Raw genomic sequence first — 27,457 nt, forward strand, 5'->3', positions numbered from 1 at the left:
CCCCCTGCTGCCTTCTCACATCCACCCCCTGCTCCCTTCTCACATCCACCCCCTGCTCCCTTCTCACATCCCCCCCCTGCTGCCTTCTCACATCCACCCCCTGCTCCCTTCTCACATCCGCCCCCTGCTCCCTTCTCACATCCGCCCCCTGCTGCCTTCTCACATCCGCCCCCTGCTGCCTTCTCACATCCACCCCCTGCTGTCCCCCTCTCTATAATCCGACGCTGCTTGGACGGCAATCTGAAAGTTTATTGTCAATATTACAAAGGTTCCAATCACCCTTAAACTCATTAGACACATACTAATTGAAGCAAATTGCCAGATTACGATGACATGAAAGGGTGACAGAAAGCATGTTATATGCATCCCCGAAATTAAACTCCTAGTCTATGTGGGTCTGCTCCTGGTAGTGCAACGGATAGACCATGTCAGAGGTGTGCTTTAGGGTGGCCTGAGGTTTGAGATCAGCCTATGGATGCTGATTAGGGGTGGGTTTAAGGGCCATTTAGTTTGGTAGTGTGGGTTCCATTTTGATAACGTCTCGCCGAGGATTTTATCACCCACCCTCCCCCTTTTTTTGTTGGGTTGGTGTTGGCTTTGTTCATGGCGGGATAGGACAGTTGGAGACACTATCTGCTTTTAGATCTTGAGGTGGTCTCCCCACCAATACACGGGCTAGCTGATTCTACCCTACTGGGGTCAGCGGCATCACTGGCCAAGGTGGGCCTTTCTTCATGACATTGGGATGGGAGTTGGGTACCTGGAGTTGTGGTGATGGGTTGGCAGTTGGCATCCCATATAGGCCTAAGTACAGCTGGCGCAGATGGTGAAATTGCTTAGTTAGGTCATTCTTTCTTTGCCACCATAACTCTCCTCTTGCCATCTATTTAATTTGAAATAAAGCTGTGCTATTTTCCCCCACAAATATGCCTCTGTGGGGTGCGTGACCGAGGACGCACAGAGCACAGGGCTCGGTAGGCGGCACCATTGCCAGACCATGGTTCTTGCTTCTGGCATGCAGGGTGCCTGGACCGGACGCTATAGACAGGCACCCTGCCATAATGGCAGCTGCCCGTAGCATCTTCAAGTCTCTCCAGGCACTGCTGCAGTTCCGGGTGCTGGCAGCCCTGTCCACCTATGTGTAGCATCATGACATCATGCGCAAATAGGGCTGGGCCAGCACAGGGCGCTCAGTGCCCTTTATTCGGCTCTGCTGGCCACATTTAGAGCCTGATACAATGGTGTGCGCAATTCTGTCTGAGTGCGAATGAAGCAGATACCAGCAGACTGCACAAGCGCCGAGGCCTGCAAACGAACGCAGCTCTGAGCAACGATAGCGTTTTAAAGTCCTACACATCTTAGCAGTATCTCCACTTGCGACAGAGTGGGTATAACTGGGCAGCATCAGGGCATTTGCATGTAGAATAAGTGTTGCATGGGCGTATTGTGGGAGTGTTGACGGAATTGCGGGCTATTCAGGGGTGTATGTAGGCATAGAAGATGGCTCCTATTGAGGGGGCTGTGCGATCGCTTAGATGTGGTAGAATACTGGCGGAGAGATGCATTTATTTCTGACCACATAATGCAGGCGCAATTTTGCTCTGGGTCATATACTTCCACTCACACCTGGTCACTGGTCCATCTCTGGATCTATGGAAATTTCGGCTGTTTACCATCTTCCTCAATAAGGTACCCCTGCCCGGCACAATATTTGTTTTATTAAGTGTATTTTTAAAGTTTAACATGAACAAGTTTAAGGAAAAGCAAAGACCTACCTGCCAGGCTTCCACCTTCTTTATATCTGCGCAGGAGCCGTTTGCAAAGAGCCCTTTCCCTGGTGTACAGGTGTATATGTTTTGCAGTGCGTTGGCAATGGAATATACAGCCAAATATACATTGTAGGATATCCGCAAATGAGTGTAATCCAGATATGGGGTCTCCACGCTTGTGATATTTTCCTGGCCAGTGCAAGCTGTGATGTTGTTGAAGTCCTCGTTCTTCTTAGAGCCCCCAGGCATGTAACAATTGAAAGTCTCTTCCCAGAACTCTTTGAGAAAGCCATTGCTACTAGACATCTTTGGGTGCACTTTGTGTAGGAATTCACGAAATCCGGGGATTTGGCCAGCCCTCAACGCAAACCCAATTGTGCCCCCAATGACATGAAAGTATTCCGGGATGGCGATCAAGGATGAGCTGGCCCAGGCCTCACTAGCGAGCCAGATACGCCCAGTGATATTGCGTCTGACAATCTCCTTAATCAAGGGCTCCAGGTCAGGTCCACTGGAGAAGACAACAATGACTTTGGCCGTTGAGTTTTGAATAACGTCGACCACTTTTTCAATTTCCTCTATAGGTGTGTACTGCGATATGAGCTCACTGAAGTCTATGCAGATATCCCGCTCCTCCGCCTCTTCCCGAAACTTTTCAATCCCCGGACGCCCGTAGTCATCATCTGCAGCAATGGTTCCCACCCAGTTCCACTGGAAATACTCAATGATGTCCGCCATGGCTGTGGCTTGGTGCTCATCATTTGGCATAGTGCGCAAGAAGGATTTGTAATGATTTTTGTTGCTTAGAAGGCGACTTGAGGAGGCGTAACTGACCTGAAAAAGACGAGAGTGCCATTATTTGTCACCTTGCACAAGCAGCTTGCACTTCATTAGGTGTTCAGAGCAAGTTCAATATAAGCTGCTTCCACTGAAATTACACTATGTAGACAAAAGTGATTGGACATTGACAGCAAATAGATCAGTGGGTTGTTAGTGACGTCAGTACTGTGTAGGTCACCACGTGCAGTGAGATGTTACTGACGTCAGTACTGTGTAGGTCACCACGTGCAGTGAGATGTTACTGATGTCAGTACTGTGTAGGTCACCACGTGCAGTGAGATGTTACTGATGTCAGTACTGTGTAGGTCACCACGTGCAGTGAGATGTTACTGACGTCAGTACTGTGTAGGTCACCACGTGCAGTGAGATGTTACTGATGTCAGTACTGTGTAGGTCACCACGTGCAGTGAGATGTTACTGATGTCAGTACTGTGTAGGTCACCACGTGCAGTGAGATGTTACTGATGTCAGTACTGTGTAGGTCACCACGTGCAGTGAGATGTTATAGTGACGTCAGTACTGTGTAGGTCACCACGTGCAGTGAGATGTTATAGTGACGTCAGTACTGTGTAGGTCACCACGTGCAGTGATTACTGCTCTCCCCCTTCTTGGCAAACTGTCCACAAGTTCCTGGACAGCAGCAGGCGATATGTTTTACCATTCCACCTTCAGTACAGTGTCACTGAAGAAGGTCACTCCAATTTGTCTCAGAGGTTCTCAAAGGGGTTAAGATATGGACTCTGGGTTAACAAATTTTCTGTATACCAGTCCAGGGTCGCCCTGGAAACATGACAGGTGCCATTGTCGTCCTGATAAATACATTTGTTGTTTTCGTAGAACTGCCACAATGTAGGGAGCACAGAGTTATCGAGGACATCTCTGTACTTCTCAGAGGTAATGTGACCATGCGTTATACCTAATGGACCCATGCCAAACCAGCTGAAACACGGGGGTGTCCAATCACTCTTGTCTACATAGTGTAGCAGCATTACTGGGTCATTTTCTGGTAAACCCGACAGTTATTTTGGAGATATCCAATGCTGCAAACAGGACCCGGATCGGACGACCTTGGTTATCTGTTTACACTGCAGGGTTACCCGGGCCAGGGTTACCCGAGTTGGATTGCCGGGTCACTCGACCCGGGAGTCCAATTCTGGACTCTTTTACACTAAGCAGCAACCCGGTTTAACATGGAAATGGTTTTTAGGGATGTTTTTAGGGACCTCAAAAACAACATTAGGACAGCTCTAATCTCAAACACAAAATATGTCCTGTGCATATTTCATGTGTTTAATTTCTCTGCTAAATTGGGATTTTTGGCAATTCCATGTGTAATTATCTAGTTTACAACTCTACCAGGATTAGAGACTTTCCATATCATGGGCTAGAAACACGTGCGATAATCGTCCACATGGATGGAGCACATTATACTGACAAATGGTGTAATGTGTTACTGATTCATCCTACATCCATGCTAACCCTGTCCCCTCCAGTCTCTGTAAAAGGCAGAGGTGAAGGGTCAGAATTACATGGTGCCAGCTATCCTCTGTAAGACCGGAGCTATATCTGGCCATGTTGCTCCATCTCTGAATCCATCAAATCACAATATATAGCATTATCATGGATACATAGCTGCCAGCTGACCCTAATTGGCACAGAGAGTATAATTGATCTTATGTAGCACATTACAGTATAATAATGGTGACAAGAAGAGTGTTTATAATGCAAACAAATAACATTTTAACCAGGCTTGTAGATCCAAATGCAGATAGATCTTGCTGATATCTACTATACAACCTGACATTACATGACAGAAACGCGTGGGTCCATCATGGGAGTTTTGTGGGTATTTAGGCAGAAGGCCGTCTCCTGTGGTAAATTCGGCATGCGGATGGAGATGGGAATCCTGTTTCTAATGGATCGTGTGCACCCAGCATGGGTTGGGTGTAAATCATGACACTAATGATGGGCAGCACAGATGGTGTAATGGTTAGCATTACTGCCTCACAGCACTGAGGTCATTGGTTCGATACCCACTTCGGCCCTAACTGTGTGAACTTTGTATATTCTCCCTGTGCTTGCGTGGGTTTCCTCCGGGTACTCCGGTTTCCTCCCACACTCCAAAAATATACTGGTAGGTTAATTGGTTCCCAACACAAATTACCCCTAGTGTGTATGTGTGTGAGCATGTGGTAGGTGAACATAGATTGTAAGCTCCACTGGGGCAGAGACTGATGTGAATGGCCGAATATTCTCTGTAAAGCGCTGCGGAATATGTGTGCGCTATATAAAAAACTGGTAATAAATAAATAATGATGATGGCTGTGGGTGGAAAGACAGGGGTAGATGCATGCAGAGGGACAGATAATCCACATTAGCATAAGGTAGACAGCAGGCTGCTGCGGCCGGACGGGGAAGCGGCCACACATATGTCCAAACCGGATGCATATAAGCCTATTATGGTAGCCGATGATTTCTGCTCACACCTCTACAGGCTGCCAACAGAAATCACCCACTGACCGCAAATCCAACGAAGCCGCCAAAAGCTGATCCGCGGCTCTTGTAGCTAAGTGAATTTTCGCCTGAGTGTTAACTTAGCACTTTTATTATGTATTACAATGGCATTGATTATTATGGAAGCTGGCTAGCTCGGATAAGTATTCCTAGTACTACTATCAACACTGCGGGAGCTATAAGAGGGATTTTTTAGTGTTTGTATTTAGAATAGAAATAAGGAAGATGAAAGATAAGATGACAAATGATCTCTTCCGTTGATACACTATGCAGATAGGTTCAATGAATTAAAGTAAACACATACATCATATTTATCAACCATGCATCCACTGAAGCAGCAGGTTCAGTGTGAAATGCGTTGGAATTCTGATGAGCTTGTTAGAACGCAGGCAATGGTTGTAACCTTCAGCCTCTCCTTTCTTTATACTCTAAATACAAGATTAGGAACATGCTTCTTTTTCTGGGCAAATCAATATATTATATTATATTCTAGTGTAATCTATTCCCCAGCTGCTGGGCCTAGGACTTAGAAGTTAGGTCCCTCAAGGACAAGCTGCTTCCAGATATGGCTCTGGTGCAATCACTGTACTCCTCTCACCTGAGGTATATGGAAAAGTCCAAGCAGATTGGCCACTGCAGTAGATATTCCAGAACCAGTTGCTCCCACCACAGCGATGGTGGATGGCATGTGCTCCGAACAATTGCAGAAGTCATCCAAGTTCAGAGAGTCGATCTTGTTCTGAGCCACGAAGCTGAGCGTGGCCTCTAGAGCCTTGGATACCATGTTACACGTGTCGAAGATTCTATATCCCAGTGTGATGTTGGGCAGCAGAGTGGTGGAGTTGTTGATTTCTTCGATGGCGAAGATCATGGCCTGCAGCCAGCGGAAGCCACGAAAGTTGTATCTGCAACAGACAGATGGATGAGTTAGAGATTTTGACATAGGGATGGAACTGTGGCATCATCAGGAACTATCAACATTCGGCCAATACATTCATTCTAGCTTTTTTATGGGTGCCCCTTTCATCCACTGTCGGCGTTTCCAAGGACAGAGCCATACAAGAAAATTGGCAACTACTCTGTGACTACTTAAAACCTCCCAGCCCCGAGCATCAGACCACAGATTAAACACAATGCCCGGTATTGTGTGAGGTTGAGCAGGAAACCCCTCAATAAAACACATCCTCTGCTTATTTCCTGCAAAATTTTATTTCTGTCTCAGAACCACCAAACACCAAAATGACATTAAGTACGGAGAGCAGGATATGAGCAGAACATCCATGATAACAAAACGAAAAAGACAAGTCTTCAAGCACAGGGACCACATTCATAAATGGACGCAAACCCAAAATATAGATTGATTATCGGTAAACTGCGCATGCGTCAAGGCATATTACAGTTGTGGCTCGCAGCGTCTTTTTAACCCTAGTGTGATGGACAGTCAGGGGGAGTGGCGGCAAAAATGCAGGCGTGTCGCGAGTCATTTTCAGGACGTATCAAAGCCTGCACCTGTGAGCCCATACGCCAAAAAAATGGCTCGGCATCTGAGTACACGCTGCCATTCTGGGCAACCATAGAGTTACTCAGGAGGTTGAATATCAAAGGGTCTTTGACCGATGCTGAATCTCTGTACGCAGCCATTTGGATTGGCGATGCCGTTTGTGCGCATATTTTCACACAGTCCCTGTGTACAAAGGTCCAGTCAGTAGTGCAGAGTGCTAAGGTGAAAATCATCAGCCAGCAATTATCATACGTGAAAACCAGGCAGATGCCCAGAACTGTCCCAGGTGCAGTAGGGAATGAATCAGGGAATTAGTAAAGTTCTGTAGACCATGGGTGTAAGGTTCTATGGCCATTAGGGATACACAGAACTGTCCCAGGTACAGTAGGGAATGAATCAGGGAATTAGTAAAGTTCTGTAGACCATGGGTGTAAGGTTCTATGGTCATTAGGGCTATACAGAACTGTCCCAGGTACAGTAGGGAATGGATCAGGGAATTAGTAAAGTTCTGTAGACCATGGGTCTAAGGTTTTATGGTCATTATGGATATACAGAACTGTCCCAGGTACATTAGAGAATGAATCAGGGAATTAGTAAAGTTCTGTAGACCATGAGTCTAAGGTTTTATGTCATTAGGGATATACAGAACTGTCCTAGGTACAGTAGGGAATGAATCAGGAAATTAGTAAAGTTCTGTAGACCATGGGTCTAAGGTTTTATGGTCATTAGGGATATACAGAACTGTCCCAGGTACAGTAGGGAATGGATCAGAGAATTAGTAAAGTTCTGTAGACCATGGGTGTAAGGTTTTATGGTCATTAGGGATATACAGAACTGTCCCAGGTACAGTAGGGAATGGATCAGGGAGTTAGTAAAGTTCTGTAGACCATGGGTGTAAGGTTCTATGGTCATTAGGGATATACAGAACTGTCCCAGGTACAGTAGGGAATGGATCAGGGAATTAGTAAAATTCTGTAGACCATGGGTCTAAGGTTTTATGGTCATTAGGGCTATACAGAACTGTCCCAGGTACAGTAGGGAATGGATCAGGGAATTAGTAAAGTTCTGTAGACCATGGGTGGAAGGTTTTATGGTCATTATGGATATACAGAACTGTCCCAGGTACATTAGGGAATGAATCAGGGAATTAGTAAAGTTCTGTAGACCATGAGTCTAAGGTTTTATGTCATTAGGGATATACAGAACTGTCCCAGGTACAGTAGGGAATGAATCAGGAAATTAGTAAAGTTCTGTAGACTATGGGTCTAAGGTTTTATGGTCATTAGGGATATACAGAACTGTCCCAGGTGCAGTAGGGAATGAATCAGCGAATTAGTAAAGTTCTGTAGACCATGGGTGGAAGGTTTTATGGTCATTAGGGATATACAGAACTGTCCCAGGTACAGTAGGGAATGAATCAGGAATTTAGTAAAGTTCTGTAGACCTTGGGTCTAAGGTTTTATGGTCATTAGGGATATACAGAACTGTGCCAGGTACAGTAGGGAATGGATCAGAGAATTAGTAAAGTTCTGTTGACCATGGGTGGAAGGTTTTATGGTCATTAGGGATATACAGAACTGTCCCAGGTACATTAGGGAATGAATCAGGGAATTTGTAAAGTTTTGTAGACCATGGGTCTAAGGTTTTATGGTCATTAGGGATATACAGAACTGTCCCAGGTACAGTAGGGAATGGATCAGGGAATTAGTAAAGTTCTGTAGACCATGGGTGTAAGGTTTTATGGTCATTAGGGATATACAGAACTGTCCCAGGTGCAGTAGGGAATGAATCAGGGAATTAGTAAAGTTCTGTAGACCATGGGTCTAAGGTTTTATGGTCATTAGGGATATACAGAACTGTCCCAGATACAGTAGGGAATGGATCAGGGAGTTAGTAAAGTTCTGTAGACCATGGGTGGAAGGTTTTATGGTCATTAGGGATATACGGAAACTTTTTATATCGATCCCGATGCTGATTTAGCTAAATGTGTTTTTTACCAGAATCTCTCCACGCAAAGGTCTCCATGATTTTTTTCCCAAATAGTTACATAACAATAACTTGATCCCTGTTAGATGAACGTTACTCACATACAAAGGTAGGACGGATTGGTAATGACCAGTGGAGGCTCCAGAGGCGGGGCTGCAGCGCAGTCCAAAATTCAAAGAGGGGAGCCACACCAACTGCCATTTCACACGCTGCCCAACATCGCTGGCTGGGACTCACTGGCAGTTGGTGTGACTCCACTATTTGAATTTTGAACGGCGCAGCAGCCCCCTCCTCTGGAGTCCACCACTAGTAATGACAATCACGCTTTTGTTCTTTACAAACATTTTGGTAAAATCCGATTGCAGTCATCTTTATAGAGAAGCCTGCAGTGTAGGTATAGAGCCGCTGGGCCTGGGTATTCCCTTTACTGGGGGGGACTGGGTACACGGTGGTTTGCGGAAGAGAAGGTTGCCGGCTCACGCCGCTCTTACCTGGTGCATTCCAGAGATTCCGGCCTCGACTCCAATATTTCAACTTTAGAATTCACTCCGAAATGAATGGGGAAGAGGCCACCGAGGATGATGTCTCCCTTCTTCTGGGCTCTGGTGTTGGGTCCATAGGTCGTAGTGTCCAGGACGAAGCTCAGCAGCAGGAGGCAGTGAATATAGTGATTCATCCTTCTCCCGTGTGGTGTCTGGGTGCAGAGGAAGGATGGGGAGAGCATGGGACATGAAGCACAACGTCAGGCAGGTGCGCGGAAAGCTGGTATCTGCTGTCCCTACTATGGATTGCTGAGGGCTGTGGCCTCATTTCTAAAGTGAAATCGGTGGAGAAGAGGCTGTCGGTGTATCGGTAGTGTCCCCAAAGCGGCCTTTTCCATTGCAGTGTTTCTGTAACCCCGTCTCTCTGTCATGTGAAAGCCATTGCCCTAAAAACATAGTGACAGCGTTAGTAAAAATCATACAGAATAATATACATTGATAAATAAACGCCGGTGTATAACATCTGTATACATAGTGCTTGGTGATCACTGGAATTGGTGCATGCATTGCAATAATTGCTGGAAACACTATTTCTCTAAACCAGCACCGTACTTACAGAACTGGATTATTATTATTTTTTTTAATTAATATTATATTTTATGAGGCGCAAAAGGTGTACTCAGCGCTGTACAAGAGGTAGACATAAAAACGAACACAATAACAGCATAAATACAATGCAGAATAGTGACTTATTTGCTGAGAGCGTTTGGCTGAGGCCACATGTTTGCTAATGACAATGAAGAGCCGGATACTTTCTTATTTTATTCATTTCTGAAATATTGTCACTGAGAAAAGGTGCATGAACCGCGTACCATTGAGCAGCGCCGGAGTGCCCCGTGCCGGTTCCGCACAGGGCCTTATAGAGCCGCAAGGGCCCCATTACTATCGGGGTGTGGCCTAATTGTGGTAGGTGTAGCCACGCTCCCTTAGGAAAAAATATTAAAAACCCTATTTGGTGCTGCGCGTTGGGGAGGGGGGCACTGTGAGCCCTTCAGCCTGGCGCAAAATCCAGGGTGAAATAAAGGGTGACCGCTCCCCCCCACAGGAGAGGAGACGGCTGCCATTGCTCAGCGGCGGCAGCGAGCAGTCTCCCTGGTTTCCCACTGCAGCCCAGCACACAGCAGCGTGTGCTGGGCTGCTGACAGGTAAGAGGGAGGGGGGGGGGAGGCATCGGGCCCGTGCTCCCGCCGGAAACCCCCAACAAGCCCGGACATGGGTAATTAGTACCCGTTACCCCCCTCTTGGTGTCCCCGGTCCCGCCTCTGAACACATGACATCATGACGTCTCACTGAGGGGCAGGGCCACCAGCACCAGGAAGTACAGCACTGCTGGAGGGATACTCTGCGGGGGCATATCAATTACAGGTGCACACAGGCCCCTGGGTCCAAGGGGGCCTACACCGCACCCCCTGCACCCATATAGTCTTAAACTTACCTGTCTGTAGAGTTGCTCTGCAGTTCCAAGCCAGGGGCGGCTGAGCAAAAAGAAGAGAAAAAGCTGCCGCTATTTTCCCAGTGACTCGCGCATGCACGGTACTGCTGTCCCACACATGCGCAGTGGATTCTGGGCCTGATTCAGACCCGCTCGCGAGCGCTGAGCGCTCGCAAGCGGGTCGATGGTGCCCTAGTGCGCATGCGCACAACGGAGGGAGCTCCGTCGTGCGCATGCGCGAGACCCGCATAGCGACGGCCAGCCGTCGCTATGGGTCTCGCACCAAAGGGGGCGTGCTGTCGATGGTGAGCATTGCTGCCCAGACGGAGGCATTCCCATGGGAACGCCTACCGTCTTGGGCCGGCCCCACTGACATCACTAGTGATGTCAGTGGGAGTGCTCTCGGCTCTGATAGAGCCAAAAGCACTCCTGGGCTTGCAGCAGCGATACCCCACCGCAGGGTCTCATCGCAAGCCCGATGGTCGCGATGGTCTTGACCATCGCGACCATCTTTTTGGCTGCTCGCATAAGCTGAGGCCGCTCCAATATTAGGTAGGAGGGCCCTGATTCAGAGCGAGCGCTCTTACCAGAGCATCCGGCTCTGAATCAGGCCCTCTGGCACTAGGCCAGGATCTACTGCACTGCGGCGCAGCACCGAGTCTGCCTGCGGGCCTTCACCTCTCTTGAAACGACCCTGATGCTCTGGGTAGATCTGCAACAGAGATGCTGACTACATTGTGCAGTTCCAGGCATCCTGCGAGTCGAATGCATGGGCCATGGGGCAGAGATGGTGCCACCCCCTGTGCCCTGGATAATGGCACCACTCGCAAACATCGCAACTGCATCCGAAAGAATCAGGCTCATAATGGTTATGTACAAAGATTCCTAAAATGTCATTATTAGTACAGGGACAAGTGATTGCTCCATGTACTGTACCCTGTGCCACAAACAAAAATAGTATTAAAAAATTTGCAAAAAAAAAACCAACAGAAAAATGTGACAATACCAGGACACCCCAATAGTTATCTTGTTTCATTTTATTGTCATTAAAATGTATTATTGTGATACAGTAACAGCTATTTAATACAGTAGAATCACTGGCAGGGAACCCAGGCTCTGAATAAAAGCCATATATAGACTTAATTGATCGCAGATGTTCGATCCTGTGAGGTTCCGCCAGAATCGCCAACTCTGGATCCATTAGTCTCATTGCTGCCGGTAATGATGAAAAGGATTATATTAGGAAACATATTGTATAGAGATTCATTTTCTATATTTTCCCTGATATTTATTTATACAGACAGACGGACGGACAAAATTATTTTGATTAAACAGAGTATTTATTGGTTATATAACATTTAGGAATTACTTTACGTTTTATGTTAACGCAATTCATTTTACACACTTATTTTTGGGTGCACAAAATGAATTGGCGTGACGCCTGTTATAGTGTAAGCCCCCCAGCTGCTTCAGCCCGGTGCTGGTTACTGGAAAAACGGGGGAACCCCACGCTGGATTTCCCCCCGATCCTCCAGTACCAGAACGGACTCTGGGGATTCAGAGCCGGACGCTCTGACCAGAGCGCTCGCTCTGAATCAGGGCCCTCCTACCTAAACTTGGAGCGGCCTCCTGGCCACTCGCATAGCTGTGGGTGAACACCCACAGCATATGCGAGCGGCCAAAAAGATGGTCGCGACGGTCAAGACCATCGTGACCATCGGGCTTGCGACGAGACCCTGCGGTAGGGTCTCGGTGACCGCAAGCCCTGGAATGATTTTGGCTCTATCAGAGCCAAAATCACTCCCACTGACATCACTAGTGATGTCAGTGGGGCCGGACCCAGACAGTAGGTGTTCCCATGGGAACGCCTCTGTCTGGCAGCCACACCCCCGGCACGCCCACCAAAGGGAGCATGCTGTCAATCACCATCGATAGCACACTCCCTTTGGTGCGAGACCCATAACGACGGCTACCCCGTCGTTATTTGGGTCTCGCGCATGCGCACGACGGAGCTCCCTCCGTCGTGTGCATGCGCACTAGGGCACCATCGACCCGCTTGCGAGCGTTCTGCGCTCGCAAGCGGGTCTGAATCAGGCCATCAGAGCTTTGGTGCTGGTTATGCTATTTTTTTGGAGGGGGTGGGAAGATTAACCCTTTCTTTACACTGTAACACACCATAGCCTGCACAGATCATATTTGGCTGCGGAGTCTATGGTAAAGGTGGGCAATCCGACTGAAATCACACAAGGAAGAAACCAACATGGAGGGAGAGTTAATTTATTTTTACTATACGCAGCAAACTTCCTGAAAAAGTCTGAATTGGCTGATAACAGAGAGCAATAGCATCACTGAGCTACAGAAGTGTAATCAGAATGTCAAATATTTCTTGAACTTGAATAAACACTTCACAATATATGATGCCATGTGCGTCCCTCCCGCCCCTCAGTCTGGCTGCTGGTCTATAAGCCGGGTTACTCCATCACTTTCATCTAATATTTGCTATGGAAATTGATACATTTTGTTATTCTGTCAGACGGAACCTTCCATTAGCCCTTGTGAGATACACTGTAACATCCGCCGCTTTGCTCTGTGACTGTCTGTACACTGCCCGCGTTCAGTGCCAGCTATGGATATATGTGACCTAGAGGAGGGCACAGGGGCTTCTGCGTCTGTTGCAGCATCCGCGTCTTTATGCTAATGCCGCAACCGATTTTGTTCATAGTGAGACGCCCACTTGCATTGGTGCACCATCGAAACTTGCACCAGCCCCATGGCAGACGCAGTTTCTCCGTCCCGTGTGAGCGGTTCTACGACTTTAGACGCAGCCGCTGTCAGCTCCATGCCTGCACCTGCCTAGTCACCCCCTGTGTTACCTCCCAGGAATGCCCATTAAAATCCACAATCCCTGTGTCCAAATTCATTCTTCATCTCGGCGCAGTAACCATTGGTACTACACGGACGCATGCGCAGTATATCAGCCAGCAGCCGACTGCCCCGTGTTGTTTAGAAGAATTTGTATGGGGCTATTACACGCCTTGGTTCAGTTTCTGTAAGGCTGCATAATACATGTCTTGGCTACATACAATGTGGCTGATATAGAGGGTATTCCGCCAGTTGGCGTAGGGAAGATCAGGGCATTTTGCTCTGCACGTGCCCAGAAAGCAGTCGCATGCACATGTGCCCATGCAGATTGTACTGTGGCACTCACCCTGCTTGCTCCAGGAGAGGCGGCAGAGGGCGGGAAGTGGACATTGTAACGTAGGCGTGAGTCAGCGAGGGCCGCAAGTGAGAGAGCGCAAGCACTCGGCCGCTGAGTGAATATGCTAATCAGACCATATGCACAGCAACCGCAGCATAGAATGCAGACGCCCAGCACTACATAATGCTGACGCCCACTTCCCTATACTCAAGGATGTATAGTTATCAATACTGCGTAAACATTGGTAACATCAAGAACCATCGAACCCATACGCACATCAGAGGTTGCTTTGACCTCACGCAGGATCTTGGCCGCTTCCTGCGTGCATGGAGTCTTCTTACTGCGTACGTTGGCGCACTGCCTTAATTATGGACGCCCCTAAAACGGTGTTCAGACGCACAGACACGCCTGCGTTTGCCCAACCACTCCCCTTTTACCACCCACAAACGATATCAATAACAAATCAATATTGGCAGGGTCTGCGTGCACACTGCGCATGCCATGCGTCCTTTAACCCGCCGCAGTTAATGGTTCACGCGCGTGCACTGCATCTTACACGCATGCGCGGAATGAAATAATCATCCGAGTGTGCGTGCGTTCTCTCACTTGCGTCCCTTACTGAATCAGGCCCTTTCTTGCAACAGTTAGATCCCAGATTGCCCAGGAGTGACAGGGCGGATAAACCTCTATAAATGCAAGAAAACAAAAATAAATAAATAAATAAATAAAACATTATTATTAAATAAATTCATTATAGGGCGGAAAACACTTAGATCATTGTTGTTTTCAGAAGTTAATGGGAAATGAGAGGATATTATGGCATTACAGAGAATTGGCTCATATTGTGTTTCATGGGCTAATTCTTCCATTACAGGACAATCTCAGCTCAAAACTCACAGAATTGATGGCTTATGAGTTAATTGTGGACAAAAGCTGGTAATGTAAAGTGCGTCAGTGAAATTGATTTATGGGAGCAGCTGAATGACCTCAGAGCTTCGCTTTCTTGTATAAGATTCTGGGAACAAACAAACATCCACTCTTATAAATTATTCAGAGGGCACAGAGAACAAACACAGCCTCTGATGGGTGCCCCCTTCCACCTCTCCAAATTACATTAGTGTCTTCCTGCTGCTGGTAATGAGTTATCCTCTTGGGCGGTGAGTACACAGGGGGCAATCTCTGCCCACCGCCCTCTGCTCCATTAAACCACCAGGTGCGTTTCTGCAGGACCGTCCATCTCTCTCCTGGCCTTAAAGAGGATTTATTTTACCTTAATATATATCTAATGTGTGGGGCGTGTACACACATACTCTGTCCCTTCACCTGCTGTTCATTTCCACCTGGATGTAGCTATTAGAAGCGCTAGCGCACAGTAACGCTCAGGCTCTATGGGGCATATTCAATTTGGAGCGAAAAGTCCGTTGCCGGACTTTTCGCCTTCATCTGAGGTTTTGCCAGCGATAAAGTATCGCGCTCGTTCCCGCTATTCCCCGTATTCAATTTAATTTTGGCGAAAACGGGACCCGACGAAAAAGGAAATTGGCGAAAAGTGCTGTCATTTTTGGGGAAATCAGCCTGACACCCCCAAAAAATGCTCTGATTTGAGGGATCACTATGGGTATCCCTGAATAGCCTTGTTGAAGGTATGTGGGGTCTTTAAACGGTCTCAATAGGTGCTATATAGCGTCTTTGGTAAAGTGATGAAGAATAGCATTTAGCAACTTTTTTGTGAAAAAATAAGGTGTCCCATCAAATTTGGGGTACATGAAAATGGGTACTAACTTATTTTAAAGTGGCTAATGTGAAGTTTTTAAAAATCATGTGAAACCACCTTCCGCAACCACCTGCAACAAAAAAAAACACCTGCCGCATACTGGGGACCCCCCCTGTCTATTTCGCTAGTTTAGAAGTTTGTCCCCCAACTTTATTTTTTTGCCCCCAAAATGAAAGTACCTTTTTTGGGATGTCCTGTGGTCCTTTTTTAATTTTTACACAGAATAACTTTGGGGGACTGTCCAAGGGGTGCAGGGTGGTTTTTGGAAGTCTGCAGCCCAAAACCCCAATTCTGCACTTGTTCTCGCCATCTTTTCTTTGGTGATACTTTTTCGCTGATCCCAATGCATAGACTATTCGCTCCGGCGAAAAGTCGGGAACATTGAATACGGGGATAAGTCAAACCTGCGAAAATGACGGGTTTTCGCAGCCTAATTGAATATGGCCCTAAGCCTTAAGCTGGGTACAGACGATATGTGTCTGTACCCAGGCCAACATATTGGGGCAGCCGGAACGCATTAGATGATCCGGTGCCCGACAGCCTGATGTGTCGGCCCCTGACGCATCCCGCTGCATGGGGTCGTCAGTCGCATCGTCAGGTTGAGCTGCATGTAGGGAACGCACAACAGCTGACATAGTGGGTACACACTAGACGATATGTCATTCCGATCCATTGGAATCGGGCATATATCGTCCGAGAAATTGTATAGTGTGTACCCAGGGCCTGATTCAGAGCCGCTCGTAAGCGGCCGCTCGTTCGCTCCGAGCGATGTTCGCACAACTGCGCATGCGTACGGCTCGTAATACACATGCGCGAACCAGTCAGTGCGGTCGAAATTCATGTGCTCGCAAAATAGCGAATGCCTGATAATTTGAGTGACAGGATGAGGCGTTTGTGGGTGGTAACAGGGGAAGGTGCTGGAAAACGGGGAGTGGTGATCCGAACGCAGGCGTGCCAAAAGGTCAAAATGGTCGTTTTAAGAGTGTGCATAATTAACAAAGCAGTGTCATCGACCACGTCACTTGGTTGTTTCTTAGCCTGAACTGTTCGCATGATTGCGTTAGGAAAATCCAACCACAAGCACTGCGAGCAGTTCATACGCCTTTCGATGTACTAGATTAATCAAATAAATAGCTGAGATGACGTAGGATGCGAGCGGCCAGGGGGTGTTTTTATCAAAATAGTGGCCGCAGGTTTTGTTTTCTCGTTCAGGCTTAGAGGCGTCAACAGACCGCAAAGAGCAAGCACTTCATTTAAATAGCCAGCCTTTTTTTCAGAACGACCGTTCTGAATCAGAGCCCCAGCTTTAGAGTGAGATAAAATGGATTGAAATAAAGGTCCTGATTCAGAGACGCTCGCTCTTTGCGAGTGCTCGCTCTGAATCAGGGCAGATTTTTAAAATAAAAAATCCGCCTCACGTGTGATGACAGTAGGGCCGCCCACAAACGGCAGGCGTTCCTTTGGGAACGCCTCTGTTTGTGCAACCATCCCCCGACCCGCCTACAAAACGGGGCGAGCTGTCGATCAACAACAGCCGCCCCGTTTTGCTGCGAGCCCCGAGTGAGTGAGCGCACTGCCCGACCATCGACCCGCTTGCGAGCGCTGTGCGCTCGCGAGCGGGTCTGAATCAGGCCCAAAGTACCAACCCATCAGCTCCTAACTGTCATGTTTCAAACACAGCCTGTAAAGTGCCAGTTAGGAGCTGATTTGTTGGTACTTTATCCCCATCTATTTTATCTCTCTCCAAAGCTTAGTACATAAACCCCTATAATCGGCAGTCAAACGTTGCTGGCGAAGGATTCCAGTATAGTAAACAATATTTAGAGTTTTGACCCGAAGGGGATCCAGCAAAGCTTCTCCACATCGCTGGTCCCCCCATGCCAGTTACAGGTAACCCCATCTGAAGTCACCTGCTCATAGATAGACCCCTGAGGGCACCATGCCGCAGGCAGCCATTGAGAACACACTTTGAGATGTGCTCGGGACCATGTAAAAGTTCATGTTTATGTTAACAGGTTGTTTTTAACCGCTTGTGTGTACAGCACCATAGGAAATCAGCATTGTCAGAACTGGTGATGCCATTTATATATCCATTGGTGCGCGGTAAATAAAACTGGACGTGTTACATACACACTAGATACATATATAACCAGGCCGCATATAGTGAAATAAATATATATACTGTACAAAAAAAAAAAAACCTGTTTAGTAATTGTTTTTGGGGCCCTCTGCCACCAATGATAGATATACAGTACCCCTCAATGTGCCTCCTAAAGTACAGTAGTGCCGTGGCTGTATAGCCCATTATTGCCCCAACGCTATTCATCTACTATGAATCTCGTGCTGCCAGATCGCCGCACCTCTGCGCAATGTTCCATTCCCCCACGAAAGGCGACTTTGCACAATTTTCCTCATCTCTGTCCATCTGCCTCCTAAATAATACAGCTATGCCGAGCTGCCCCTGGGTATAGGCCAATATAGGCGAACGCCTAGGGCGCCAGTGCTCCAGGGAGGAGCCCAATTTAAGGGTCATCTGCTAAAACCTTGCGTAGGGCATCAGATTGGTCAGGGCCAGCTCTGTGTTAAATGCAGCTCTGCCCCCCCGGCTATTCTAATTGCACATTCTCTCAGTGTCACACACGTTGACCCCCCGGAGAACGGAGGGAGGGTCCCGCGGTGATGTCACGGCCACAGCAGTTTCCCCAGGCTGTAAGAATGTGAAGGTGATATTGTTCGGAGGGCGGGTGCGGGGAAAGTAAAAGTTCACTTTCCCGTCACACTCGGCTGAGCGTCGCCAATCACAGCAGGAGCCCCATCACCAGGGTGACGGTGTGACTTTCAGGAGCTGCACGCCTCATTTAGCCTTAGTAATAACCTAATTGGACTGGAAAAATGCAAGGACAGGAGCGTGAAAGCAAAATCAAAACAGCTTAGCGCAGTTTACCGAGCCATCGGAAAAAGGGAGATGGCAGATAAGGGAGATTTTACACATTTCCTAGCTGTGACTAGTTCTAGGTGTTTCAATGGTGGAAAATGAACATTTAACCCCCTCACCTACCGGGAACCGTGTGACATCACAACACTGGGCCACATTGACCTGTGTCGCTAACGCCATGGATGCAAAATGCGCAATTTTGAAATCTTGCCATAACGGCGGTTCAGGCTTAGGATCCCCAATGTTACGGACCGGGAGCATTTTATTCGGTGTAAAATACGCATCAGGAGGTTACGCAGCAATTAGTGCGACTGCGTCCAGCGTCCGCCCGTGACGGCCTCTAGTGTCTCCTGCTGATGCATGGACATTTCCAGCAAGAAAATCACTTTTACAGCAACGTTACCCTTTGAAGAGCGGGAACCATTGTGGTGTCATTACCGCCTGTCAGATTAATACGTCATTGGCATCACTGAGATGAGAGGTGCCCATCTGGCCCGCAGGATGTGCCCTCTGTGATCTCCGCCACTTTAGGCATAAGGACCCCACAGAGCCCATAGTAATTACACTTCTGTACTGGGGTAAGAAGAAGAGAGCCCCCCCCCACGGTTCTGTACAGCATCAGACTATATATAATGCAGGGTTGCCTACCCTCCCGATTTGGGCGGGAGCCTCCCGGTAATCGGGTGCAGCTCCTGCCCCCCCAGAAAGGCAGGCAAGCCTCCCGGCGGCCGCCGATCGCCACCGATCCCCCGGCATCCCCCCGCAATTTACACCTAACCCCCGCTGCGAGGGCAGCCAGGGACGCGATTTGCGTCATTTTGGCCCCGCCCCCTCCCTCACAATGCCTGTATTATCAGCACTGTGTAGCGGGGGCGGGGCTAAAATGAAGCGATCGCGTGACCCCACCCCCGTGAAGCCTACAAATGCCAGGCACCCGTCAGGACACGCCCCCTTTTTTGGCCACGCCCCCCGCTGCTCTGCCAATCTGGCTGCTCCCTCCCGGAAGGAGCAGCCAGAAAGTCGGCAACTATGATATAATGTGACCTGGTTGGGTTCTGTGCATATTGGAGTCGGTTTATATTAGGGGGAGTTGTATCAAGTACTGAGAGAGATAAAGTAGAGAAGTTGCCCAATGTGACCAATCAGCTCCTACCTGTCATTTATCTACAGTAGCGCAGTCTATAAAATAATAGTTGAGGCCCCCAGACACGGAGCGATATAGCGGCCGATTCCACGGATTGCAGCAATATTGTTCCGAGTCTCTGCATGATATCGTCCACCGCGTGCTCCCTTGGGGTTGTCTGTCGCTCCTCCGTATCTTTCTGCATGCACGATAGATCTGGAGGAGCGATGAACGATCCCATGCAGGTCTATAGGGGGGGGGGGGCACATTGGGTGGTCGGGCACCGAATCGTTCTGTGCCGTCGGCCGTCGGATGGTAGCGCTGGCAGCACCTTGTTCAGTGTGTACCCAGCTTTAGTAGCTGATTAGTTGCTTAACTAGCTTTGGGAAACTTTTCTACTTTAACTCTGTCTAAAATGTGATACATCTCCCCCTAATGAGAACTACGGTATCACGAGGACAAACACAGAATTATAGAAACCCCCCTCCCAAATGTAGGGATCTAGGCAGGACTCTTCCCAGTCTGCCGGAATGTTAGGCGATATATCCGTCTCGCTGTGTATCTGTGCGGGGAAAGGGTGTTACGTGTGCCTGACACAGGTTATATATAGGGGAGGGGTATATGTGTGTGTGTGTGTGGGGGGTGCAATAAGCAGCAGACTTGCCCCCCAAGGGGCTGTGACACACACACAAAGTGATTCCCCCTTTTTGGAGTCGCCGTGTCATGATTTGTAAACATTCAATAAATCTTTAATAAATGATGTTAATTAATACACAGTTACTGTACTGAATATAGGTATAAAAATTCGGATCCCATTGCTCATTATCGGTTATCGTAACCCTTCTATAGATAGTATCCAAAGTGCGACTCAAACCGGGAGCACACACTGCTCGCAATGCGCGGACATACGGAGAGGATAAACACTGTCGTACTGCAAAAACTACTAAGGCAAATTAGCATATGTGTATATATATATATATATATATATATATATACACATACACAGGGCTTAAAGTGGTTTTGGAGAGGCGGTGGAACTCATCTCTCCCGCTACCAACTCCCCCCCCCCACGCTAGTCTGACAGGCCAAAACAAGTGTGAACACTGTTCCTTACATACACACACACACACACACACACAGTTCCTTACACACACAGACACACACATAGACACACACACTGTTGTGCATAGCAAACAGTAACGTGAATGGGTGGGGGACACCTATTTATTTATTACCAGTTATTTATATAGCGCACACATATTCCGCAGCGCTTTACAGAGAATAGTTGGCCTTTCACATCAGTCCCTGCCCCAGTGGAGCTTACAATCTATGTTCCCTATCACATGCTCACACACATGCACACTAGGGTTAATTTTTTTAGGTTTTGGAGCCAATTAACCTACCAGTATATTTTTGGAGTGTGGGAGGAAACCGGAGTACCCGGAGGAAACCCACGCAAGCACAGGGAGAATATACAAACTCCACACAGTTAGGGCCGTGGTGGGAATCGAACCCATGACCTCAGTGCTGTGAGGCAGTAACGCTAACCATTACACCGTCTGTGCTGCCTAGGCCTTGGGCAGAAGCTTTGGGGGCTATGACAGTGTGAAATACATTTTAGATGCTTTTTTTAGCTCTCCTGCCATTATCTGAGACTACAATGTTACATCACTTAAAAAGAAAAAAAATGTTCTATATCATCAGTGTTATTTTTCTGCCTCTGAGACTGGTTTGTGGGGATCCCATAATAAAACTATGTCACTGGGATGAACAATGGGGGTCATTCAGACCCACTCGCGAGCGGCAGTACGCTCGCAAGTGGGTCGATGTTCCCCACTGCGCATGCGCACGACGGAGGGAGCTCCGTCGTGCGCATGCGCGAGACCCGACGAGCGAAGGACTTTCCTTCGCTCGGAGTGTCTCATCAAAGGGGGCGTGCTGTCGATGGTGACTGACAGCACACCCCCTTTGGTGGGCGTGCCTGCCAGACGGAGGCGTTCCCAAGGGAACGCCTACCGTCTGAAGCCGGCCCCACTGACATCACTAGTGATGTCAGTGGGAGTGATTTTGGCTCTGATAGAGCCAAAATCACTCCTGGCCTTGCGGTTGAGAAACCCAACCGCAGGCTTTTACTCGCAGTTCCGATGGTCGCGATGATCAAGACCATCGGCACCATAATTTTGCACGCTCGTATATGCTGTGGGTGGTGACCCACAGCTATACGAGCGTCCAGGAGGACGCTCCATATTAATGGAGGTGGGCCCTGATTCAGAGCGAGCGCTCTGGTCAGAGCGTCCGGCTCTGAATCAGGGCCAATATTCTTTTGCAGCCACTATGTATTGTCCTTACCTACATACTGTGTTTTTCCTGAAGAAATTCAGCCTCCCTAGGCAGAGTGTGAGTGGCTCTCTAGGCAGAGTGTGAGTGGCTCTCTAGGCAGAGTGTGAGTGGCTCCCTAGGCAGTGTGTGAGTGGCTCCCTAGGCAGAGTGTGAGTGGCTCCCTAGGCAGACAGTGAGTGGCTCCCTAGGCAGAGCGTGAGGGGCTCTCTAGGCAGACAGTGAGTGGCTCCCTAGGCAGACAGTGAGTGGCTCCCTAGACAGAGTGTGAGTGGCTCTCTAGGCAGAGTGTGAGTGGCTCCCTAGGCAGAGTGTGAGGGGCTTCCTTGGCAGAGTGTGAGTGGCTCCCTAGGCAGACAGAGTGGTTCCCTAGGCAGAGTGTGAGTGGCTCCCTAGGCAGAGTGTGAGGGGCTCCCTCTCTGACTTCTGTGCAGGGACTTGGTGGAGGTGGAACTAGTTACCATTAGAGGTGATGGAACTCAGTTCCACCCTATTCCTGCCCACTTTAAGTCCTGCCACACACATACAGTACACACTAGGATCGTTACTAGCTACGGGTGACCGATGCCGCAGCGTAGCGCTCAGAGGCTTTGTGGGCGGCACCGTCGTCACCCCACGGCCTTTCATTTCGTCTTGCAGGGAGCCTGGAACTTCACCCTACAGCCAGAATGAATGCAGCAGTTCCCCCCCTAGCATCTGTTTGACGTTACAGGCAGGCGTCCTGCCCTGTTTGGTGGACAGAGACATTCCGTGCTTTGCAGATGGAGTTCCGGGTGCCAGTAGGACTCCGCCCCCATGCTCGACATCATGACATCATGCACGAAGGATAACGGTCTGAATGAGACCCAGTGTGATTAGAGCACAGGTTCTCAAACTTGGTCCTCAGGACCCCAAACAGTGCATGTTTTCCAGGTCTCCCCACAGAATCACAAGTGACATAATTATTTCCACCTGTGGATCTTTTAAAATGTGTCAGTGAGTAATGTATGCACCTGTGCTCCTGCTGGGTGACCTGGGAAATGTGTCAGTGAGTAATATATGCACCTGTGCACCCACTGGGTGACCTGGAAAACATGACCTGTGTGGGGTACTGAGGACTGAGTTTGAGAACCACTGGATTAGAGAAATAACATAGAGACAATCTGTGAATTACAGCCATGTCTTGCCCCCTCTCTCCCCCATTCCCCATCACATACACCGCCCATAAATAGCTCCTGTGGAGTGGTTACACCCTGTGTGGTTAATCAGTGACCATGGGACCAGGAGCCTGGCCGTGGAGGAGGGAAATGACCTGAAGAATGTGTGTTACAGTCTCCATTAATTCCCTCTCTACATCTGTGCAGATACTACGAGGCGTAATGTTCCCTTTAAATAAATAAAGTAAATGAATTATGACTGAGATGTGGAGCCGTCTCATAGGCCGTGCCTTATGGAGCAGAATAAATCAAGTTTGGAGCATAATTTCTTTTTATATGAAATAGGAAATGCTCTGCAGAATAAGCCCCTCTATGGCTGGCACGCTATATCACAGCACTGATATGGTGAGATCTGTAATCCAACACAATTCTGTACATTGCAAAGAGGAAGCTCTGCAGGCGAGGGATCTGGGGGAGCTACAAGCCAAGCACTTCCTCAATGGACCCATTTGTGGTCATCCAGTAGATTATGCTCTATACACAGTGGCTGGTCGGTGGCACAATGGCACGAGAATCAGCCTCGCTGCCCAGTGATACTGGCACCCTGGATATACACCATTAAGGGCAAACTCACGTACGGCATTGCTACCCCCATGGGTGAGCCCCCAACTCTAAACAGACCCAGCGTTATCCAGTATTTGCTGCTTTTACCTGTCTTACAGAGACATCGCTAGAAGTGAAAATAGGATTTAGGGCTGATGAAAATTACATAGAACTAAAGGCCCTGATTCAGAGCCGTTCGCTATTTGCGGTCGTTCGTTCAAAAACAAGGGGTGGCTATTCAAATGATCCGTTCGCAAATTGCAGTCTGTTCACACCTCTAAGTCGGAACGAGCGAGCAAAACATACGTTCGTTTATTTGTTCAAAACGCCCCCTGGCCGCTCGCACCATACGTCATGTCCGCTATTTATTAGATTAATCGAGTACATCGACCAGCGTATGAACTGCTCGCTATTCTTGTGGTTGGTTTTTGCTACCACAATCTTGCGAGCAGTTCTGGCTATAAAATAACCCAGAGACGTGGTCAATGACGCTGCTGTATTAATTATGCACACCCATAAAACGCCCGTTTTGACCTTTAAGCACGCCTGCGTTCGGATCTCCACTCCCCATTTTCAAGCACCTTCCCCTGTTACCACCCACATACGCCTCATTCTGTCACTCAAAATAGCAGGCATTCGCTATATTGCGAGCACATGAATTTCGGCCGCACTGACTGGTTCGCGCATGCGTATAACGATCCGTACGCATGCGCAGATGTGCGAACATCGCTCGGAACGAGCGTACTGCCGCTAGCGAGTGGCTCTGAATGAGGGCCAAAGGGCCTGATTCAGAGCCGTTCGCTATTTGCGGTCGTTCGTTCAAAAACAAGGGGTGGCTATTCAAATGATCCGTTCGCAAATTGCAGTCTGTTCACACCTCTAAGTCTGAACGAGCGAGCAAAACATACGCTCGTTTATTTGTTCAAAACGCCCCCTGGCCGCTCGCACCATACGTCATGTCCGCTATTTATTAGATTAATCGAGTACATCGACCAGCGTATGAACTGCTCGCTATTCTTGTGGTTGGTTTTTGCTACCACAATCTTGCGAGCAGTTCTGGCTATAAAATAACCCAGTGACGTGGTCAATGACGCTGCTGTATTAATTATGCACACCCATAAAACGCCCGTTTTGACCTTTAAGCACGCCTGCGTTCGGATCTCCACTCCCCATTTTCAAGCACCTTCCCCTGTTACCACCCACATACGCCTCATTCTGTCACTCAAAATAGCAGGCATTCGCTATATTGCGAGCACATGAATTTCGGCCGCACTGACTGGTTCGCGCATGCGTATAACGATCCGTACGCATGCGCAGATGTGCGAACATCGCTCGGAACGAGCGTACTGCCGCTAGCGAGTGGCTCTGAATGAGGGCCAAAGTCAGCAGCAAGTTTGACATACGATAGCAACTTAGGCCCTGATTCAGAGCCGGACGCTCTGACCAGAGCGCTCGCTCTGAATCAGGGCCCACCTCCATAAATATGGAGCGTCCTCCTGGACGCTCGTATAGCTGTGGGTCACCACCCACAGCATATACGAGCGTGCAGGATGATGGTCGCGATGGTCTTGACCATCGCGACCATCGAAACTGCGTGCAGAAGCCTGCGGTTGAGAAACTCAGGAGTGATTTTGGCTCTATCACTAGTGATGTCAGTGGGGCCAGCTTCAGACGGTAGGCGTTCCCTTGGGAACGCCTCTGTCTGGCGGGCACGCCCCCGGCACGCCCACCAAAGGGGGTGTGCTGTCAGTCACCATCGACAGCACGCCCCCTTTGATGAGACACTACGAGCGAAGGAAAGTCCTTCGCTCGTCGCGTCTCGCGCATGCGCACGTCAGAGCTCCCTCCGTCGTGCGCATGCGCAGTGCAGACCATCGACCCACTTGCGAGCGGACAGCCGCTCGCGAGTGGGTCTGAATGAGGGCCTTAGGCCCGTATTCAATTAGTTGCAAAAAGTTGGAATCTGCGAAAAAGTATCACTGATTGCGACTTTTCGCCAGGTGGAAACTTATCTCCGTATTCAATTGCAAATACTTTTTCGCGTACGTGGAAACGCAATGCACTGTAATAGGCGAAAAAGATCCGCCTCTGAATAGGTGGAGAAAAAAAGTGTCAAACCTCTATTTTGGGGTGCAAAGGTGGGGAAACCACTCAGCACCATTGGGACAGCCCCCCAAAGGATAACTGCATAAAAAAACTAAAAAATATTGAGGAACACCCCAAAAACAGCACTTTGAAAAAGGGGGTGAAAAAGTTCAAAGTGGGTGTACAAACTTAATAACTAGCAAAATTGCCTTTTTGGGGGTCTGCGAGTAGGGGTGAGGTGTTTTTTTTATTGCAGGTGTTTGCTGAAGGTGCGTTTTTTAAGTTGCTTATAACTTCACTTTAGCGACTTTTAAATATGCTTGCACCCATTTTCAAGTACCCCAAATTTGACAGGACTTCTTGTTTTCTCCCCAAAATGCTGCTTTATGCTATTTTTCACCACTTGTGCAAAGACTCTAAATAGTGGAAATTGTGCGAACTTAAGTACCCCAAACTGTTTCATTAGGGCTAATCGGGCACTTGATCCCCAATATTTTCACATCTTTTTGGGGGGTTCAGACTGATTTCCCTGATTCAGACACCACTTTCCACTTTGCATGTCTCCGTTTTCGCGTCTTTTGGAATTGAATAGGGCGAATCATGGGTACGCACACGATAACTTTCCGAGGCTAAAATACGAGATGTAGGTGAAAACTCCGACATGTGAAACTTTATCGCGTACGCGAAACTAAATGAATTAGTTCTTAGTGTGAAACTAGTTGGACTAAAGAAACTTTCTTTCTCAGGGTTGTGAAAGGGTTAACCAGATACATAGAGGATTCCAGTGAGTGGATACAGCGTTGGGTCATTCATTGACCGTGGCCCCATCACATGACTTACAGAATTCAGAGAAAGCAGGGTAGGCGCACGCTGTATCTCCATGGGAGAGTGGCTGCATGTGCCATTAGTGGCTTGTAGGTAACTCTAATAATCAGGGAGCTGGGACTAAACCAGGCACTAACACTATAAGGTCTATGTACTAAGCCTTAAGGCCCCCATACACGGTGTGATGGCACCGTGCGAGGAGACAGGGGATCCGTCATCCCACATATTTGGCGGTCCGCACACACGGTGTGATTGGGTGGCCGACCACCCGATATGCCGGCTCCCCCCTCCCTCACCCGCATAGCAATCCATGGGATCGCACATCACATCCCCTGATCAATTGGTACTGCAGAAAGATCAGGGGGTGCGATGTACAACCCCACGGGAGCACGCTCGGCCTGACATCAGGGCCATACACAGTGCGATATAGCAGGAAAATCGCACCAATCAGTCGGAGTGCCTGCTTTAACGCCCCGTGTATGGGGGTCTTTAGAGAGAGAAAAGTGGATGGAGGTAAAGGACCAGCCAATCAGCTCCTACCTGTCATTTTTCAAACACAGCCTGTAAAGTTCATATATGAAAGTATAAAACACTGCACAGACTCTGGGCCTGATTCAGAGCCGGACGCTCTTTCAGAGCGCTCGCTCTGAATCAGTGCCCGCCTATTGTATTTTTAGAGCGTCGTCCTGGCCGCTCGCATAGCTGTGGGTGACCACCCACAGCTAGTGCGAGCAGCCAGGATGCTGGTCGCGATGGTCAAGACCATTGCGACCATCGGACTTGCGACAAGACCCTTGTGGTAGGGTCTCGTTGCCACAAGTCCCAGTGGACGTCTTGCTCTTACAGAGCAAGAAGT

At 48.5% G+C, this 27,457-nt stretch overlaps 1 protein-coding gene across 1 annotated transcript in view; it reads right to left on the reverse strand.

The window, feature by feature from the left end:
* The window catches only part of CASR (calcium sensing receptor), a 207,959-nt gene that overhangs the window by 44,925 nt on the left and 135,577 nt on the right, over window positions 1–27,457 (reverse strand). The window contains exons 2-4 of the mRNA XM_088450746.1: window positions 9,102–9,538; window positions 5,722–6,028; window positions 1,776–2,603 (exon numbers count right to left, since the gene is read on the reverse strand). Of these exons, the coding sequence (XP_088306872.1) occupies window positions 1,776–2,603; window positions 5,722–6,028; window positions 9,102–9,334 (1,368 nt within the window). The 5' untranslated portion in view covers window positions 9,335–9,538. The remainder of the gene's footprint in view (window positions 1–1,775; window positions 2,604–5,721; window positions 6,029–9,101; window positions 9,539–27,457) is intronic.

This window comes from Taudactylus pleione, unplaced genomic scaffold, assembly GCF_031769625.1.
Source record: "Taudactylus pleione unplaced genomic scaffold, aTauple2 ptg000523l, whole genome shotgun sequence".
Lineage (NCBI taxonomy): Eukaryota > Metazoa > Chordata > Amphibia > Anura > Myobatrachidae > Taudactylus > Taudactylus pleione.